At 37.5% G+C, this 17,990-nt stretch overlaps 1 protein-coding gene across 14 annotated transcripts in view; it reads left to right on the forward strand.

The window, feature by feature from the left end:
* Nucleotides 1-17,990, forward strand: part of NEDD4L (NEDD4 like E3 ubiquitin protein ligase) — an 826,963-nt gene that overhangs the window by 719,462 nt on the left and 89,511 nt on the right. For 10 of the 14 annotated variants that reach the window (XM_053701158.1, XM_053701162.1, XM_053701163.1 and 7 more), the window contains 4 exons: nucleotides 4,200-4,277; nucleotides 13,926-13,980; nucleotides 14,081-14,137; nucleotides 16,366-16,424. In XM_053701158.1, coding sequence (XP_053557133.1) covers nucleotides 4,200-4,277; nucleotides 13,926-13,980; nucleotides 14,081-14,137; nucleotides 16,366-16,424 — 249 coding nt within the window. The remainder of the gene's footprint in view (nucleotides 1-4,199; nucleotides 4,278-13,925; nucleotides 13,981-14,080; nucleotides 14,138-16,365; nucleotides 16,425-17,990) is intronic. The other 4 variants (XM_053701159.1, XM_053701160.1, XM_053701151.1 and 1 more) reach the window with 1 other exon arrangement.

Here is a 17,990-nt window from a genome sequence, read left to right on the forward strand (position 1 = left end):
ACTGCAGCTGTGCACCCCACTTTCCGTCAACAAAGGGGTTAATTAGTTAGCTGCTAAGGGTAATAGTATTCTAGTGTAAAGATTACCCTCCCTCTTGACATCTCCTACCTCCCCGATGCCTCCGAAACAGCTCACCCACATTCCTCATCACCATCTTAGGTACTGGCAGACAGTCTGGCAGTATGAAGTTTTAGGGCTTATTTGTGAAACAAATGTATTAATTTGATTTATTTTTTATTTTCTGCAATTTAGGATCCCCCCACTCCCTTATCCCTCCCAAAGAGCTTTATAACCCTCCCAATGGCCTCCGTCATCTTGGGTACTGGCAGCTGTTTGTCAGTACCTAGTTTATAGCTATTTTTTTAATAAAGATCCCCCCCCCCCTGTAGTTTAGGGGTCGTTCAATTAGCTCCCCACCCTCTCTTATACCCCCTCTTGCATAGTGTAGTGTCCCCTCCCTCTCCCTTTAAAAAATGTTTCTGTAGTGTAGGGCCCTCCCTCCGCGACTGTGCCGCCCACCCGCCTTCCCTCCCACCGGCACTAATGAAAATAACGTAATGATCTGGCAATCTGCCTTCATATAGTGACGGAGCACAACCTTGCTCTGTTACCATATAAGGACAGATGCTGGAAACCCACAAGCAGCATGTCTTGGGGTTCAAGCTTTTTGGATGTTGAGCAACATTATGCAGTACAATGGGCTACGTACCGCATCACATAGGTCTGCATCAAAATGACACAAGGGGTTAAATGGACATGAAAAACAAGTTTTTCTTTCATGATTCAGACAAGAGAACATACAATTTTAAACAATTTAATTCTGGTATAAAATGTGCTTCATTCTCTTGGTATCCTTTGTTGAAGAAGCAGCAATGTAATATTAGGAGCTAATTGAACACATGAGGTGAGCCAATTAAGAGGTATATATGTGCAGCCACCAATCAGCAAATAGCTCCCATAAATGCATTGCTGCTCCTAAGCCTTCCTAGGTATGCGTTTCAACAAACAATACCATGACAACGCAAAATTAGATCATAAAAGTAAATTGTAAGGTTGTTTATATTTGAATGGTTTATCATGAAAGTTTAATTTTGACTTTACTGTCCTTTTAAAATCAGTTATTCAGTCTCTGAGAGTTTATAACTGTGGGGCTCAATAAACACCATAGAGGAGAGCCTTATTATCTTAAGTACCAGGGTTCAAGTGGCGCCAAGAAAATGGGCCCTGCTGTGGGAGGAAATGACCTGTACATGGCTTAGAGGTGCGAGAGTTATAGTCACACTTCTTCCAGTTCAGCACTGGAGTTACTGAGCAGCAGGTGTTTCAGCTGTATGTGATAATGTTATAAATCTACCCTGCAGGGGGGGCTGGACGTCCAACGCTGAATTTAGCGGCAGAATGAGAGGTCACTTTGCTTTAAACTGCTGGGCTCCCTTTCTTGTTGTGCATTTATTTCCTTTGCTTTTCACATTCAGATCCCTCACTAATTAGTGACAGGCAGTCTGATATCTTGTCTGCCCCTTTAACCTGCCGGCATAAAAAGATGTTTATAGACTGTAAGGCTCAGCAGTTTGATGTAGAGCACAAACTGTACAACAAACATTCAAATAAGTGTGTTCCCATCATTTAATACAAAAAGAAAAAGTGACTGTTTTATAGTTTTGCATTTTTAAAATGAGTTTTTGTGTTTTCTTTTATGTTTTTGTTTCAGTTTTACTAAAAGTATTTTCAATGAAAAGCAGGCATATGATATTTAAGTCCCCATGTCTAAGTAGCTGCTCAATTTACCCTAAACATGTTTGTGTTGTATTCTCTTGTTTTAACCCTAAGCATATGGGAAAACATCTTCTGGTCTATATACAGTGTGTATATATATATATATATATATATATATATATATTGTGTCATAGCTTTTCCGTGCATCATTCATCAATCTCTATGGCCTTTAATCATTACATTTTAAACTTTAATTTACTACTTGCCTTTGTCTCCTCTTTGCATGTGAATTAAGATTTGATACACCACCACTGATGATGAGGTAGTCAAAAAAATACAACGTATACCTATAATTATATTTTTACTAAACTTCTGTAGTTATACTTTTTTAGTTGGTAGCTTATTGGTAATAGAGAGATTATAATTAGACATGTGCAACATTTAGTTGTTCGTCTTGCAAAGAAATAACAAGAGTATCCACCATTTCGAGCCATTGGTTGGTTCTGACATCAGAAATATTATGACTGAAGTCTATGTGAAAATATTTATAGCAATAAAAATATAGCACTGACTGTATCTGTTGTAAGAACTAACCAAATGCTGTAAACAGAGGGTCAGATTTTTATTTGTCTGCAATATGACATGCATGTCTAGTCATAATACTTAACACACACCCCCACCCCACAGCCGCGCTACAGCCATATCTGCTAAGCCTACGAGCAACATACATTTGTTAACGCCTGCTTTAATAGAATTGGTGATTGACTTTTATACTTACAGTTGTGCTCATAAGTTTGCATACCCTGGCAGAATTTATGATTTCTTCTTGGCCATTTTTCAGAGAATATGAATGATAACAGAAAAACTTTTCTTTCACTCATGGTTAGTGTTTGGCTGAAGCCATTTATTATCAATCAACTGTGTTTACTCTTTTTACATCATAATGACAACAGAAACTACCCAAATGACCCTGATCAAAAGTTTTACATAACCTGGTGATTTTGGCCGGATAACATGCACACAGGTTGACACAAAGGGGTTTGAATGGCTATTAAAGGTAACCATCCTCATCTGTGATCTGTTTGCTTGTAATAAGTGTGTGTGTATTAAAGGTCAATGAGTTTCTGGACTCCTGACAGACCCTTGCATCTTTCATCCAGTGCTGCACTGACGTTTCTGGATTCTGAGTCATGGGGAAAGCAAAAGAATTGTCAAAGGATCTGCAGGAAAAGGTAGTTGAACTGTATAAAACAGGAAAGGGATATAAAAAGATATCCAAGGAATTGAGAATGCAAATCAGCGTTCAAACTCTAATAAAGAAGAGGAAAATGAGGGGTTCTGTTGAAACCAAACCACGGTCAGATAGACCAACTAAAATTTCAGCCACAACTGCCAGGAAAATTGTTCGGGGTGCAAAGACAAACCCACAAATAACTTCAGGTGAAATACAGGACATGTGGTGTGGCGGTTTCAAGATGCAGAATAAGGAGGCACTTGAAGAAAGATGGGCAGCATGGTCGAGTCGCCAGAAGAAAGCCATTACTACGCAAATGCCACAAAGTATCCCGCTTACAATACGTCAAACAGCACAGAGACAAGCCTCAAACCTTCTGACACAAAGTCATTTGGAGTGATGAGACCAAAATTGAGCTTTTTGGCCAAACCATAAACACTACATTTGGAGAGGAGTCAACAAGGCCTAAGATGAAAGGTACACCATTCCTACTGTGAAACACGGAGGTGAATTGTTGATGTTTTGAGGATGTGTGAGCTACAAAGACAGAGGAAATTTGGTCAGAATTGATGGCAAGATGAATGCAGTATGTTATCAAACAGAACGCCTCATTTTCCACTTCTTGATTAGAGTTTGAACACTGCTGATTTGCATTCTCAATTCCTTGGATATCTTTTTATATCCCTTTCCTGTTTTATACAGTTCAACTACCTTTTGCCACAGATCCTTTGACAATTCTTTTTCTTTCCCCATGACTCAGAATCCAGAAACGTCAATGCAGGTGAGGATGGTTACCTTTTAATAGCCATTCAAACCCTTTTGTGTCAACTTGTGTGCATGTTGTCAGGCCAAAACCACCAGGGTATGTAAACTTTTGATCAGGGTCATTTGGGTAGTTTCTGTTGTCATTATGATTTAAAAAGAGTAAACACAGTTGATTGATAATATATGGCTTCAGCCAAACACTAACCATGAGTAAAAGAAAAGTTTTTGTGTTATCATTCATATTCTCTGAAAAATGGCCAAGAAATCATAAATTCTGCCAGGGTATGTAAACTTATGAGCATAACTGTATAATAAGTCATGTGACTGGTGAATCATTTACATGTTAGTTTAATGGCAAATAACATGTAAAATTATTATAGTTAATTTATAATATTTTTCAGAAACTGGTTACCTGTAGGTAACATGATTATCTGTCCTGCATAAATATACTATAATAATTAAAATACAACTATTTGTTTTCCAGGAGGATCCACGACTGAAATTTCCAGTTCATATGAGGACAAAAGCATCCTTAAATCCTAATGACTTGGGCCCTCTTCCTGTAAGTATTAATATTTAGTATTATAAACTGACAGTCTAGCTTATATAAAGTTTCTTTGGAGCACTAAGAGATAGTTTGGTTTAATTAAGTGGTTATACAGATGGTCAATGTTGTGGTACTTTCCCACTCCAGATGAGAATGCAGCTAGTAAACAAATAATAAGCAGGCATACTAGCATATGCTCCAGTCACCGGTCTTATGTCACCTGGTAGCAATTCTATTTAAAACACACATTTTTTATGAATTATTTAATTTTAAAGAAACACAAAGCCTAATTTTTTACATGTATAATAATATTTCAAAGATAAGGGGACCAGTTTATCTCTCGGTTCAATCCAACTGGTTGAAATGCACCCAAAGTATAAATCCATTATGCCTCTTGTTTAAACAAAATGTTGTTGCTTATAACCCCCTCTTCTGTTTCCTTACTATATCAATGATCTGGAACCATAATAATTCAGATATTCCATGTCCTGCTTCTAGAAAGTGATGGGTAACAGGGGCTGTAGTAACTTTATTCTGTATATTGGGTTTATGTTCCAAAATTTGGTCACAGATTCTCCTTATCAACTCCCCTACATACATTTTCCCACATGGTCATTTTATTAGATAAATAATATAATCAGTATTGCAAGTGAAATTACCTGGAATTTTATCTTCTGTCCCAAAGTCTGATGAAAAAGATACGGTCCCTATATCATATTATTAGAACAGCTACACCCTAAACATGGGACACAGCCATTTTTAGGGGTTGCCAGAAACATCTTTTTACATGTATTCGATGGGCCAATATCAATATACACAATTTTAATTATTGAAAGATCGTAGCAGATGGATCTATACTTACAGCTTTATTATATAAAGCAGTAGCTGCTAATTGTTGATTTATCTATGTAATTTAACCAAAGATGAATATGCAGCCCTTAAATCTTTAAAAAATAATAAATATATAATTTTGAAGCCTACAGACAAAGTGGTGTCACTGTAATTCTTGATAAGAGTTACATCAGTGAGATAAATAAAAACTATAGGATAATTCTATATATGAGACTGTAAGTATAGATCCATCTGCTAAGATCTTGCAAGAATTAGTGGTGTATATCTATACCATATAAAAAAATGGTATCATTTCAAAGAAAGAAGATAATTTAAAAAAAAAAATGAAAATGCTAAGACCCCAGTGTTCTACACACTTCCCAAAATCCATCATAAAGATCCCGCCCCCCCCCCCCATCAGTCTTGATGTAGTCAGTCTTTAAACATCAATAACACACACTAGTGGTATGGGAGCTGTATAATATGTATTACCTACAAATAGATTCTTTAATAATATGCAGATTGACTTTATTATGCAGCTTCTTGTTCTCATTTGCCTTTTTTTTTCTATTCCAAGACTAGTTTTTTTTTGTCCAAAGAGAATGTCGCCCCCTCATATGCCAATATTTTTATGAATATATTTAAAGAAAAGTTTGTATACACCAATGAACAGTTTTTAACAATGTGGCGCTACGTTTACAATATTTTTGGCATATGGGGGAGGCGACATTTTGACTTTGTTCAATTTGTTCAAGAATTTAATGAAGTATCAACTTATATTACATTTTAATTGACACATAGTGAACATAAAATATATTTTTTTGGATACCAGAAAGTTGGGGATTTATATCGAAAAGACACAGATATAAATAATATGAGTGCTCACCACCCCCCCTTATTGAAAGTCTCCCACGCAGTTAGTATCTGATCAATAATTATCGTTAAAAAGATTAGAAGAAATGGGTACACATTTTATACAGAGGGGTTAACCCCGATCCCTAATTAGGGATCAGATAAGAGAATTAAAGTCTCAAGAAGAGAATTGAAAGGGAAAAGACCTAATTTCACCTGCAATACTGATTATATTTTCTCCAACATAGGTGTGTCCGGTCCACGGCGTCATCCTTACTTGTGGGATATTCTCTTCCCCAACAGGAAATGGCAAAGAGCCCAGCAAAGCTGGTCACATGATCCCTCCTAGGCTCCGCCTACCCCAGTCATTCTCTTTGCCGTTGTACAGGCAACATCTCCACGGAGATGGCTTAGAGTTTTTTAGTGTTTAACTGTAGTTTTTATTATTCAATCAAGAGTTTGTTATTTTAAAATAGTGCTGGTATGTACTATTTACTCTGAAACAGAAAAGAGATGAAGATTTCTGTTTGTAAGAGGAAAATGATTTTAGCAACCGTTACTAAAATCCATGGCTGTTCCACACAGGACTGTTGAGAGGAATTAACTTCAGTTGGGGGAACAGTGAGCAGTCTTTTGCTGCTTGAGGTATGACACATTCTAACAAGACGATGTAATGCTGGAAGCTGTCATTTTCCCTATGGGATCCGGTAAGCCATTTTTATTCAGACAGTAAATAAGGGCTTCACAAGGGCTTATTAAGACTGTAGACATTTTCTGGGCTAAATCGATTCATATATTACACATATTTAGCCTTGAGGAATCATTTAATCTGGGTATTTTGGTAAAATAATATCGGCAGGCACTGTTTTAGACACCTTATTCTTTAGGGGCTTTCCCTAATCATAGGCAGAGCCTCATTTTCGCGCCGGTATTGCGCACTTGTTTTTGAGAGGCATGACATGCAGTCGCATGTGTGAGGAGCTCTGATACATAGAAAAGACTTTCTGAAGGCGTCATTTGGTATCGTATTCCCCTTTGGGCTTGGTTGGGTCTCAGCAAAGCAGATACCAGGGACTGTAAAGGGGTTAAAGTTAAAAACGGCTCCGGTTCCGTTATTTTAAGGGTTAAAGCTTCCAAATTTGGTGTGCAATACTTTTAAGGCTTTAAGACACTGTGGTGAAATTTTGGTGAATTTTGAACAATTCCTTCATACTTTTTCGCAATTGCAGTAATAAAGTGTGTTCAGTTTAAAATTTAAAGTGACAGTAACGGTTTTATTTTAAAACGTTTTTTGTACTTTGTTATCAAGTTTATGCCTGTTTAACATGTCTGAACTACCAGATAGACTGTGTTCTGAATGTGGGGAAGCCAGGGTTCCTTCTCATTTAAATAAATGTGATTTATGTGACACTGAAAATGATGCCCAAGATGATTCCTCAAGTGAGGGGAGTAAGCATGGTACTGCATCATTCCCTCCTTCGTCTACACGAGTCTTGCCCACTCAGGAGGCCCCTAGTACATCTAGCGCGCCAATACTCCTTACTATGCAACAATTAACGGCTGTAATGGATAATTCTATCAAAAACATTTTAGCCAAAATGCCCACTTATCAGCGTAAGCGCGACTGCTCTGTTTTAGATACTGAAGAGCATGAGGACGCTGATGATAATGGTTCTGAAATGCCCCTACACCAGTCTGAGGGGGCCAGGGAGGTTTTGTCTGAGGGAGAAATTTCAGATTCAGGGAAAATTTCTCAACAAGCTGAACCCGATGTGATTACATTTAAATTTAAGTTGGAACATCTCCGCGCTCTGCTTAAGGAGGTATTATCCACTCTGGATGATTGTGAGAATTTGATCATCCCAGAGAAACTATGTAAAATGGACAAGTTCCTAGAGGTCCCGGGGCTCCCAGAAGCTTTTCCTATACCCAAGCGGGTGGCGGACATTGTAAATAAAGAATGGGAAAGGCCCGGTATACCTTTCGTCCCTCCCCCCATATTTAAAAAATTGTTTCCTATGGTCGACCCCAGAAAGGACTTATGGCAGACAGTCCCCAAGGTCGAGGTAGCGGTTTCTACTTTAAACAAACGCACCACTATACCCATAGAAGATAGTTGTGCTTTCAAAGATCCTATGGATAAAAAATTAGAAGGTTTGCTTAAAAAGATGTTTGTTCAGCAGGGTTACCTTCTACAACCAATTTCATGCATTGTCCCTGTCACTACAGCCGCGTGTTTCTGGTTCGATGAGCTAGTAAAGGCGATCGATAGTGATTCTCCTCCTTATGAGGAGATTATGGACAGAATCCGTGCTCTCAAATTGGCTAATTCTTTCACCCTAGACGCCACTTTGCAATTGGCTAGGTTAGCGGCAAAGAATTCTGGGTTTGCTATTGTGGCGCGCAGAGCGCTTTGGTTGAAATCTTGGTCAGCTGATGCGTCTTCCAAGAACAAACTCCTTAACATTCCTTTCAAGGGGAAAACGCTGTTTGGCCCTGACTTGAAAGAGATTATCTCTGATATCACTGGGGGTAAGGGCCACGCCCTTCCTCAGGATAGGTCTTTCAAGGCCAAAAATAAACCTAATTTTCGTCCCTTTCGTAGAAACGGACCAGCCCCAAGTGCTACGTCCTCTAAGCAAGAGGGTAATACTTCTCAAGCCAAGCCAGCCTGGAGACCAATGCAAGGCTGGAACAAGGGAAAGCAGGCCAAGAAACCTGCCACTGCTACCAAGACAGCATGAAATGTTGGCCCCCGATCCGGGACCGGATCTGGTGGGGGGCAGACTCTCTCTCTTCGCTCAGGCTTGGGCAAGAGATGTTCTGGATCCTTGGGCACTAGAAATAGTCTCCCAAGGTTATCTTCTGGAATTCAAGGGGCTTCCCCCAAGGGGGAGGTTCCACAGGTCTCAATTGTCTTCAGACCACATAAAAAGACAGGCATTCTTACATTGTGTAGAAGACCTGTTAAAAATGGGAGTGATTCATCCTGTTCCATTAGGAGAACAAGGGATGGGGTTCTACTCCAATCTGTTCATAGTTCCCAAAAAAGAGGGAACGTTCAGACCAATCTTAGATCTCAAGATCTTAAACAAGTTTCTCAAGGTTCCATCGTTCAAAATGGAAACCATTCGAACAATTCTTCCTTCCATCCAGGAAGGTCAATTCATGACCACGGTGGATTTAAAGGATGCGTATCTACATATTCCTATCCACAAGGAACATCATCGGTTCCTAAGGTTCGCATTCCTGGACAAGCATTACCAGTTCGTGGCGCTTCCTTTCGGATTAGCCACTGCTCCAAGGATTTTCACAAAGGTACTAGGGTCCCTTCTAGCGGTGCTAAGACCAAGGGGCATTGCAGTAGTACCTTACTTGGACGACATTCTGATTCAAGCGTCGTCCCTTCCTCAAGCAAAGGCTCACACGGACATAGTCCTGGCCTTTCTCAGATCTCACGGATGGAAAGTGAACGTGGAAAAGAGTTCTCTATCTCCGTCGACAAGGGTTCCCTTCTTGGGAACAATAATAGACTCCTTAGAAATGAGGATTTTTCTGACAGAGGCCAGAAAAACAAAACTTCTAAACTCTTGTCGGACACTTCATTCCGTTCCTTTTCCTTCCATAGTGCAGTGCATGGAAGTAATAGGTTTGATGGTAGCGGCAATGGACATAGTTCCTTTTGCGCGCATTCATCTAAGACCATTACAACTGTGCATGCTCAGTCAGTGGAATGGGGACTATACAGACTTGTCTCCGAAGATACAAGTAAATCAGAGGACCAGAGACTCACTCCGTTGGTGGCTGTCCCTGGACAACCTGTCACAAGGGATGACCTTCCGCAGACCAGAGTGGGTCATTGTCACGACCGACGCCAGTCTGATGGGCTGGGGCGCGGTCTGGGGATCCCTGAAAGCTCAGGGTCTTTGGTCTCGGGAAGAATCTCTTCTACCGATAAATATTCTGGAACTAAGAGCGATATTCAATGCTCTCAAGGCTTGGCCTCAGCTAGCAAAGGCCAAGTTCATACGGTTTCAATCAGACAACATGACGACTGTTGCGTACATCAACCATCAGGGGGGAACAAGGAGTTCCCTGGCGATGGAAGAAGTGACCAAAATCATTCAATGGGCGGAGACTCACTCCTGCCACCTGTCTGCAATCCACATCCCAGGAGTGGAAAATTGGGAAGCGGATTTTCTGAGTCGTCAGACATTACATCCGGGGGAGTGGGAACTCCATCCGGAAATCTTTGCCCAAATTACTCAACTGTGGGGCATTCCAGACATGGATCTGATGGCCTCTCGTCAGAACTTCAAGGTTCCTTGCTACGGGTCCAGATCCAGGGATCCCAAGGCGACTCTAGTAGATGCACTAGTAGCACCTTGGACCTTCAAACTAGCTTATGTATTCCCGCCGTTTCCTCTCATCCCCAGGCTGGTAGCCAGGATCCGTCAGGAGAGGGCGTCGGTGATCTTGATAGCTCCTGCGTGGCCACGCAGGACTTGGTATGCAGAGCTGGTGAATATGTCATCGGCTCCACCATGGAAGCTACCTTTGAGACGAGACCTTCTTGTTCAAGGTCCGTTCGAACATCCGAATCTGGTCTCACTCCAGCTGACTGCTTGGAGATTGAACGCTTGATCTTATCAAAACGAGGGTTCTCAGATTCTGTTATTGATACTCTTGTTCAGGCCAGAAAGCCTGTAACTAGAAAAATTTACCACAAAATATGGAAAAAATATATCTGTTGGTGTGAATCTAAAGGATTCCCTTGGGACAAGGTAAAGATTCCTAAGATTCTATCCTTTCTTCAAGAAGGATTAGAGAAAGGATTATCTGCAAGTTCCTTGAAGGGACAGATTTCTGCCTTGTCTGTGTTACTCCACAAAAAGCTGGCAGCTGTGCCAGATGTTCAAGCCTTTGTTCAGGCTCTGGTTAGAATTAAGCCTGTTTACAAACCTTTGACTCCCCCTTGGAGTCTCAACTTAGTTCTTTCAGTTCTTCAGGGGGTTCCGTTTGAACCCTTACATTCCGTTGATATTAAGTTATTATCTTGGAAAGTTTTGTTTTTGGTTGCAATTTCTTCTGCCAGAAGAGTTTCAGAATTATCTGCTCTGCAGTGTTCTCCTCCTTATCTGGTGTTCCATGCAGATAAGGTGGTTTTACGTACTAAACCTGGTTTTCTTCCAAAAGTTGTTTCTAACAAAAACATTAACCAGGAGATAGTCGTGCCTTCTTTGTGTCCGAAACCAGTTTCGAAGAAGGAACGTTTGTTGCACAATTTGGATGTTGTTCGCGCTCTAAAATTCTATTTAGATGCTACAAAGGATTTTAGACAAACATCTTCCTTGTTTGTTGTTTATTCTGGTAAAAGGAGAGGTCAAAAAGCAACTTCTACCTCTCTCTCTTTTTGGATTAAAAGCATCATCAGATTGGCTTACGAGACTGCCGGACGGCAGCCTCCTGAAAGAATCACAGCTCATTCCACTAGGGCTGTGGCTTCCACATGGGCCTTCAAGAACGAGGCTTCTGTTGATCAGATATGTAGGGCAGCGACTTGGTCTTCACTGCACACTTTTACCAAATTTTACAAGTTTGATACTTTTGCTTCTTCTGAGGCTGTTTTTGGGAGAAAGGTTTTGCAAGCCGTGGTGCCTTCCATTTAGGTGACCTGATTTGCTCCCTCCCTTCATCCGTGTCCTAAAGCTTTGGTATTGGTTCCCACAAGTAAGGATGACGCCGTGGACCGGACACACCTATGTTGGAGAAAACAGAATTTATGTTTACCTGATAAATTACTTTCTCCAACGGTGTGTCCGGTCCACGGCCCGCCCTGGTTTTTTAATCAGGTCTGATAATTTATTTTCTTTAACTACAGTCACCACGGTATCATATGGTTTCTCCTATGCAAATATTCCTCCTTAACGTCGGTCGAATGACTGGGGTAGGCGGAGCCTAGGAGGGATCATGTGACCAGCTTTGCTGGGCTCTTTGCCATTTCCTGTTGGGGAAGAGAATATCCCACAAGTAAGGATGACGCCGTGGACCGGACACACCGTTGGAGAAAGTAATTTATCAGGTAAACATAAATTCTGTTATTTATCTAGTAAAGTGACAATGTGGAAAAATGTATGTAGGGGAGTCGACAAGGAGAATCCGTGACTGAATTTTTGAACATTAAATCTAATATTCAAAATAAAGTTACTACAGCCCCTGTTGCACATCACTTTCTAGAAGCAGAACATGGAATATACAAATTATTGTTTCAGATCATTGATGTAGTAAGGAAGCAGATGGTGATAGGCAACACATTTTGCATAAAAGAGAGACAGATTGTATTTATACTTTGGGTGCTCTTCAACCAGTTGGAATAACCCTAGAGATAAACTAGTTCCCTTATCTTTTGAAATATTATTTTAGATGTAAAATAATTAGCCTTTGTGTTTCTTTAAAAGGTTTCTAGGTCAGTAATTTGTATCAATTTTTATGAAAATAAAATTAGTTATGACCAGTAGATGGCAGCATTCACCTTAAGTTTCAGAGAAAGTACAAGCGAGTGGGTGGGGCCTATAAGATATTGAAATGGAGATTGTACATTTGTGTTTTTACAGAGACCTAACTAAGATCTTTTGATCGAAACGTTGTCTTTAATCTATATTGTATGGATGTTTTCTAATAAAGTGATATTGAAATGTTATGGCAGAGCACTGCTGTGTTTTTATTGCTACTACTTTGAGGTCTGTGTGCTGAGACCTACAGCTGGCACTGCCAAAAATAAGAGAGACCGGTGCTGGAGGTTTGAGAATCTGTGGATCTTATTTTCATCCGGAGCAGAAATGTGGTGTTTAAGGAGTGCAATTTTGACTCCATGTTTGACCCTTTGAAGGGAGTAAACACACAGTAAGGACGTTTATTTGAAAATAAACTGCTGTAACAAAGTAGCATTTTATATTACACTAGAATGGCCCTTTAAATAAAATTATATAAACAAAATACAATGAAAATAATATCAAATGCAATTGGAGACATAGGTGGGTAAAAGTGTTAAATAATATTTCAGTATTAGATAAAGCTGAATTTGAAATGTCTGTACTGTTCCAAAACAGTAGCACAATACAGCAATATAATAAACCCAAGGTTTGTATCTGTTGTTGTAGCACATCCAGCTTCTTGCCTCTCACTTAAATGGCCACTGAAGTCAAAATTAAAGTTTCATGACTCAGATTAAAGCATTAGATTTCAAAATCTTCCCAAAAAGTGCACATTCTACTGCTCATTTAAATTTCAAAGTAAGTGCTATTGCATTGTCTTTTTGTTGTGTATTTGTCAATTAACTTCTACTGTTTTTAGTGGTCCTTTAACAAGTCCTTCTAAATGAGTGTCACTTAAAGATGTAGCCAGTTCTGTATGTATTCTATTATTACATTTGCTTGGTTCTCGTTGTAACGTTTGTAGAAGAACATACCAAAGAAAATTTGGATTTTTTTTTTTATTGCATGCTCATAAAAGTTTAATTTTGACTGTACTGTCCCATGAATGCCAATCTTAGGGGCGTTTCAAATCCTGTATAGGACAAGTTTGCTGACATGAGATGTATATTACAGAAATTTTGAATTTTTGATTAACAAAAAGTTTTTTTTGTTTTTTTTTAAAGATATCCAGAAAATGGAGTATAAAACGTCTTCCTTAAAAACTGATACAATTCTGATCATATAAAGGAAATACATTTCTCCACCCTCCATAGAATAGTAGAGAAATTTGTACAATATTACATTGCTTTCTTACCATTTATTTATTTATTATTTGGGATAGATACAGAATAAAGCACAGGGATAAACTTATTATAATGATAGGACATATGATTTAATAGTTTCCTGTATTCATTATTTTTTCCTAAATACAACTGGATAAATAATTTGGACATCTTAGACTGTATGTTTAAAAAATAAATAAACGTGCTTGCTTGTTTTTCTTCAGCCTGGCTGGGAGGAAAGGATCCATTTGGATGGGAGAACATTCTATATAGATCACAGTAAGTACAATCATGTGACCCTTACAGGTTCCTCAAAAGGCGGGTATCGGAATGCTAGCAGAATAATTGTGAAAGCCATTTGATTTTACTCTTTATTTAGGAAGCCAAGTTTTGATGTGTCGAGACTCTGGTGCCAGACATTTGGTGCCCCCTTACGGTATTGTACATTCACCAAAAGAATGCTTTGATTTGGCTTTTAGATTTGATCTTGTGAAACATTAACAAATGTGTTATAAATTAATAAAATGGAAATCTACTGTTTGTTTATCATACAGTAGCTTCCATTAGACATTTTGAAGTACACAAGAAGAATGCAAATAAACTCAGAAATATGTTAGTACCACAAAGTATTGAACAGAAGAAACATGGCCTTAAAAAAAATATGTCCTACTGGTAAAATAGCATTTCTGACTTTATTTTGTGGTTGCGGCATGCATTATTCACTCTCCACATTAATACAGGTTTGGTTTGTACAACACTGTAGACAATGCATCTTTGTTATAATTAAATTAACGGTTGGTTTCTTTATCCAGAAAAATGCTTGTTTGCATTTTATTTTATATGTTGTTTACAGCAATTTAGTTATGTGAACATTCTGTTTCTGTTGTTGAAACTACAGAGCTTCCAGGAGTTAAACTTGTATAGGCGAAAATAATATGGTTCAAGTATATGGTGTCTGTTTTAGTGAACCAGAATTTCTGTTATGGAGAAGCAGAATTATGTTATGTTCATTAGAATAATAAAAAAAAAGCACTCAATGTTAAATGCACCATAGCAGAATTTAGATTTAAAGGGACAGTCTACTCCAGAATTGTTATTGTTTAAAAAAAATGGATAATCTCTTTATTACCCATTCCCCAGTTTTGCATAACCAACACAGTTATATTAATACACTTTTTACCTCTGTGATTTACTTGTATCTAAGCCTCTGCAGACTGCCCCCTTATTTCAGTTCTTTTGACAGACTTTCATTTTAGCCAATCAGTGCCCTCTCATAAGTAACTCCATGGGCGTGAGCACAATGTTATCTATATGGTACACATGAACTAACACCCTCTAACTGTGGAAAATTGTCAAATGCATTCAGATAAGAGGCAGCCTTCAAGGGCTTAAAAATTAGCATATGAGCCTACCTAGGTTTAGCTTTCAACTAAGAATACCAAGAGAACAAAGCAAATTTGATGATAAAAGTAAATTGGAAAGTTGTTTGAAATTGCATGCCCTATCGGAATCATAAATTTTTAATTTTGACTAGACTGTCCCTTTAAACTAAAGCAACATTTTTATTCCTTGAAATTTATCTCTTCTGTTTAACTAGCTACTTTTAACATTAATCAAATAAAAAAATTGATTCCACATTTCTGAAAAAAAAATAACTTGAGCATATAGTCTTCAAAACAGATCTTTAAAAACATTATTATAATATTTAATTTTATTTCATTTAATAATAATAATTCCCTCTGGTTTTAATAGCGATAATCATATCTAGAAAAATGAAAGACGAAAAGGTGATCTGAAAACCATCATATTGGCTGCTTGAAAGCTCATTAATGTTCTGATTTGTTAATCTGACTTAGCTGTCATGTCACACTCCTAATTACATTGAATGATGCTAAATTTTGTAATTTGTTTATTCGTTGGCGTTTTTCTGTTGTTGGTATTATTAGGGCATGGTTTTTTTTTCTCAGTATATTAATCATTCGCATCTCGTAGTGATTGTGACATCTTAAAAAAATGTTATATTAAAAAAAAAAGCTGTCAATTAGGGAAAGGTTTGTTTTTGCTTGAAAGAATATCTGTTTTTAAAGGGACAGTCAACACCAGAATGTTTGTTGTTTTAAAAGATAGATAATTCAGTAATTACCAATTCCCCAGTATTGCATAACCAACACAGTTATAATTATACGTTTTACCTCTGTAATTACCTTGTATCTAAGCCTCAGCAGACTGCCCCCTTATTTCAGTTCTTTTGACAGACTTGCATTTTAGCCAATCAGAGCTGTCTCCATGGTAAATTCACGTGCATGAGCTGAATGTTATCTATATGTAACACGTGAACTAAAGTGGTGAAAAACTATCAAAATGCATTTAGATTAGAGGCGGCCTTCAAGGTCTAAGAAATTAGCATATGAACCTCCTAGGTTTAGCTTTCAACTAAGAATACCAAGAGAACAAAGCAAAATTGGTGATAAAAGTAAATTAGAAAGTTGTTTAAAATTACATGCCCTATTTGAAACATGAAAGCTTTTTTTGGACTTGACTGTCCCTTTAACTAAACTGTGCCTGGGTTTTTGAGAATGGGAGATTGCCTGGGTATATATTTATGACAGGAAAAACTTAGAATTAAATATAAATATTATAAAATGGTTTGCCCTTCAATTACAGACACCAAAATTACCCAGTGGGAAGACCCAAGACTACAGAACCCTGCTATAACCGGCCCTGTAAGTATCTTTTTATTTGAGTAGACCAAATATCGAAATCTGTCAGGGTATGCAAAATAATTTTATACATTCTTTAGTAAGTTGTTTAACCCTTTTAGCTGCAGGATTTTGTATAGTTAATTTTCAGGCTCAAACATTTTGTGTGTGATAATCACATGTGCTACATCTGTAAATTAGTAAGGTCATTTAAATCCAAGAAATATCTGTTTAAGATTCATAACTTGCTAATAATGTATTACTGATTATATTTTAAAAAACAAATTACTATTCCTCATTAGTAGTAAACATTTCAGCACACTTCTTAAAAATAACTTGTCACATTTCTTTATGAGTGCAGAATGTTTGCAAAGAATTCCGCTCTTATTTCTACCAAAACATACATTTTTGCCTTCAGTATAACCGTATGGTAAATAACAGTCACATGTAATATTCAATCTTTAATATTTGATATTCTAAGGGCGCTTTTGTTATTCAAATGTTAACGCTGTTTGATTGAAACATTTAATATTTGAGTCTTGACAATTGTTCTATAGAAAATGTAATATTAGAATCGCAGAACTAATGACACAGGAATGTTCTACAATTTAAAATATAACATTTGTAATATTTTCTTGTACACAAATTTCTCATTAGAATTAAATGGTGCTTTTTTATAGCATATTTTAACATCTTTTTTTGATCAAAAATTAATATAAAAGAAATATTCTATACTTCATACATTATATATATATATATATATATATATATATATATATATATATATATATATATATATATATATATATATATATATATATATATATATATGTTATACTTGGTATTAAAAGTTCAGTTCAATACAATAAATTAATGGCTGCACATTTGGTTAGAAGCGGACTAGAAAAGGGCCTGTTAAACTTTTTTCACCTGAGACCCCTTTTTACATTGGAAAGTTTTGCTACCCCCATTATTATAATGTTGTCTAAAACAAACCCATTGTCAGGCAGGTATATAATTTTATACATCAATATACCAAACAAATCTGGGGGTTATTAGTGAATAAGTCAATTCAGCTTTAGTGGTCATTGATAATCACTAACGGTTTGTATAACTCCATGTGGGTTTCACCTCTGCCTGTGGAGATAAACAATGCCCACACATTTCAAAAGGTACAAAATTAAATATGTGCCTACGTACCACTCATTAAGCAAAATTTAGAGAAAAGTCACTAACTCATACACAAACACTTGCACTTACTCTCATACATACACACGCTCACAAACACACATATAATACAAACACACTCATACATACACAAACACACACATACACACACTCAAACATACACACATACTCATAAACACATACTCATAAACACACACATAAAAAACACACACATACACACACTCAAACATACACAGATAAAAAAAACACACACACACAATCATACACACTCATACGCACATACTCATAAACACACACACACTCATACACACGTACACAAACAATCATACACACTCTTACACAAACACTCATACTTAGACACTCATACATAAACACAATCACACACAACCATACATACATACA

The sequence above is a fragment of the Bombina bombina genome, chromosome 2 (assembly GCF_027579735.1).
Source record: "Bombina bombina isolate aBomBom1 chromosome 2, aBomBom1.pri, whole genome shotgun sequence".
Taxonomy (NCBI): domain Eukaryota; kingdom Metazoa; phylum Chordata; class Amphibia; order Anura; family Bombinatoridae; genus Bombina; species Bombina bombina.